The sequence below is a fragment of the Nannochloropsis gaditana genome (genome assembly GCF_000240725.1).
Source record: "Nannochloropsis gaditana CCMP526 unplaced genomic scaffold scaffold654, whole genome shotgun sequence".
Lineage (NCBI taxonomy): Eukaryota > Eustigmatophyceae > Eustigmatales > Monodopsidaceae > Microchloropsis > Microchloropsis gaditana.
Window position 1 is genome coordinate 817 of NW_005803299.1, and position 3,194 is coordinate 4,010.

Genomic DNA, 3,194 nt, shown 5'->3' on the forward strand with positions numbered 1-3,194 from the left:
TTAACATAAATGCCCAGCAAAAAACGCAGTTGTCGCTGACAGAGCAGACACAAATATATCATAGCCTACCACTGTCTCTACAAGTTGAGGCTGCACGGCATATTTCCCGAGACTCTTTATTGTGTGTCGAAATTTTCACGAAGACCAGTGAGTATTTCCTGGACTCTGTTTCTACGCTTTTAGACATGGAACTCTTTGGGGTAGGCGACTATGTGTACAAGGCGGACGACATCTGCCGCTCGCTGTACATCGTTGCTTCAGGTAGCGTGGAAGTAGGAAAGATGAATTCAGAGACTAACGAGTTCGAAGTCGACGAGATCGCTGGGGTCGGCTATGCGCTTGGACAGCTAGAGTTTCTCTTCGATGTGCGATACATGACCTCAGCAAGAGTGTCGGGCGCGGACGATGTGCGGGTTTTTAGGTTGGGTAAGGAGGACTTCACACGTGTCATCAAATTGTATCCCATGGATGAGGACATTTTGTACGAAAATCTCTCACGCTTGGCGGACGATAAGATGGAAACCAGTTCGAGGGCACCAAGCACAGCCCAGAGCATGTCCACGCACTCGCTAGACTTCACAGTCGTAGGCGGTGATGACCTCATGGAAAAGGCTATGGATAGCATTGACAAAGCTAAAAAGCGGAGCAAGGAGCAGCGTATCCGCTCTTTTTGCAATGCGGCCGCCGAAGGGAACATGGACATCCTGCAGCGCCTCCTCCGGAGTGGTATCGATATAAATGGACGAGATTGTAACGAGCGTACTGCACTAATGCTGGCGACCTGTGCAGACAATTTCGAGCTTGTCAAATGGTTAGTCTCTTTGGGAGCAGAAGTGAATTTGCGAGACAAGTTTGGGGGCTCCGCTTTACTGGATGCCATGCGTCATAGTACACCCTTGCATATGGAGATTATGGGCTTTTTAAGCAAACAAGGCGCCGTCTTAGAACTGGACGATGCAGCGGGAGAGCTTTGTCAGGCAGCAGCAGACGGAGAGAAAGAAAAACTGGCTCGGATGCTTGAATTGAATACATCACCAGATGTAGCTGATTACGATAAACGTACTCCCCTACATCTGGCTGCTTCAGAAGGTCGCCTAGATTGTGTGAAACTCCTGCTGGAGTATTGGGCAGACGTAAACCCTATTGACCGAATGGGTGGGACTCCCTTGTCGGATGCGGTACGGCATGGGCACCTTCACATTCAGACACTTCTACGCCAGCATGGTGGTAAGCTCAATATGGACCCGTTCGAGCTTGGGACGTGCGCGTGTGAGGCAGGGTCCTCGGGCGACCTGGACAGCATCCGTGTGCTGGTTGAGAATGGTGCCGACATCAACACAGGAGACTACGACGGTCGCACGGCGTTGCACATGGCTACTTGTTATAATCGGTTGAGCGTCATCGAATATTTGGTCTCGTTGCCGTCGATCAACCTCAATCCACTGGATCGTCTCGTAAATACGCCTCTTGACGACGCGGAAAGGGAGGGCCAAGGTGCTATTGTTAAAATTCTTCAAGCCCGTGGGGGCGTTCCAGGCACTCATCCATCGTTGAAAGACCAAGTTGCTCAACAAAGACAGAAAAAAGCTGAAGCTGAGGCCGTCAAAAAAATGCGTCGTGAGGCGGACGCACGCTTATTTGAGGAGTGGAGCCTCGTGCAAGAGGACCTGTCGCGAGTCTACAGCTTTATGAGTGAGTACTTGCCATCACTCTGTAAAAACATCAACATTTTAAGCATGACCCTGCGGAGTCGACGAACACAAAGTACGATTGATCGTTCCCCCCGGCCCGATCTTGCGGAAACCCGGCTCTATTTTTACAAGTCTTTCCTAGCCTTCTTAGAGCGGCGTTACAAAGTCAATCTGGAGATGTCCTTGACGCTCATCGAAGAACTAGAGGAAGTAACTTCTTTTGAAGACAAGGCGCGAATCGCAGGGTACATCGTGGAACGCTTTCTTGACGCGAAATCTTCAGATCGTGTGCACTTTCATCCCACACAGGTCGGGCTGGTGAAGGAGCGCCTACTCGCTGCATTTCCGGAGAAAGTCTTTCCTGTCGATTTACTCGAGCCTTTTCGAGCAAGTGTTGTTGAAAAGATGGAGGAATTACTGCCAGACTATTTTAAATCAGATTTTTATTACCGTGCTTGTCGGCAGCCTAATGGCTTCCTGTGGAGAGTGATGAAACTCTCTCGTTTGCTACATGGGCTGTGTAATCAGATACTTGTCGATGTCATTAATCCTTTTCTAAAGCTATGCAATCGAGATGCACTTGCATGCGTGCCACACTATTCAAAAAGCAATAGGCAGGCTTTTCGAGAGGAATTTGTAAAGCTAAAAAATAACATTACGTCGCTGCAACCAGTCTTGCACATTGTCGGGTACAAGTCCAAGCATGACGCAATGCAAGAATGTATCAAGGAGCGCCGAGAGAAGCGCACAGGAAATGGAGGTACCGGACATAGGAAGTAGAATGCGAAGTTTGACTCAGGAAGCGGAGTAAAAATTGTGAGCTCCAGCTGCCGTGAAGCTGTCCAGGTTGTTCCAGGACAAGGGAAACTTTAAAGATGAATGATCTGGGTGCACGACCTCTGGGTGCACGACCTTCCGTGAACTCACGGCTCATTGAAGACGGGGGTAAAAAATGATCGGACCTGAAACAGGCAGTGTAAAGCTATGCCATTGCGATAGATGGGAAAAGGAAAGAGCGCAGTAACTCTGTTCCGAGAATGTTGTGCAGCAAATTTCCATCGCCTCGAGACGATCTTGAGAAATTCATAACGTGCGATGGTCGTCGAGATCAGAAAGTGGCTTCATTTTATTCGTGATTCTACAATGTTATCCAGGTGGTTCCATTCATGTGACATAAGATTCTCTAAGAATAAGCTAGATTCATATGAAAGAAACATGTCGCACACGGCAGCTGAGTTCTTCCCTTTGTATTGCATTGAGAACAAGAAATATTCTTCAAGGTTCGCCTAAGCAGCCTTGCCAGTTTCGCTGATGTTCAGCCGTCTATATCTCCAGTTCAGGCCCTCCTCATATTGGCGTTCTCTCGTATTAAATCTCATCGTCGGGACCCACACGTCAAACCCGCCTCACTATGGAGGAGTCTTATTTTTCTTACATCTGTCGCATCACAAAGACCAAGGGCTTATCGAAAAGCCTCCTATCATATGAATTTGTGTCACCGAT

The 3,194-nt window shown here is 48.4% G+C and overlaps 1 protein-coding gene across 1 annotated transcript; it reads left to right on the forward strand.

Annotated features, from left to right (window-relative positions):
* Positions 1 to 1,239: 1,239 nt before the first annotated feature.
* Positions 1,240 to 2,058, forward strand: GLSA (glutaminase; the record flags this gene model as incomplete). The annotated part of the gene is made up of 1 exon (XM_005854006.1): positions 1,240 to 2,058. A coding segment is annotated over one exon (819 nt), but the record flags the coding sequence as incomplete, so codon positions are not given.
* Positions 2,059 to 3,194: the final 1,136 nt, after the last annotated feature.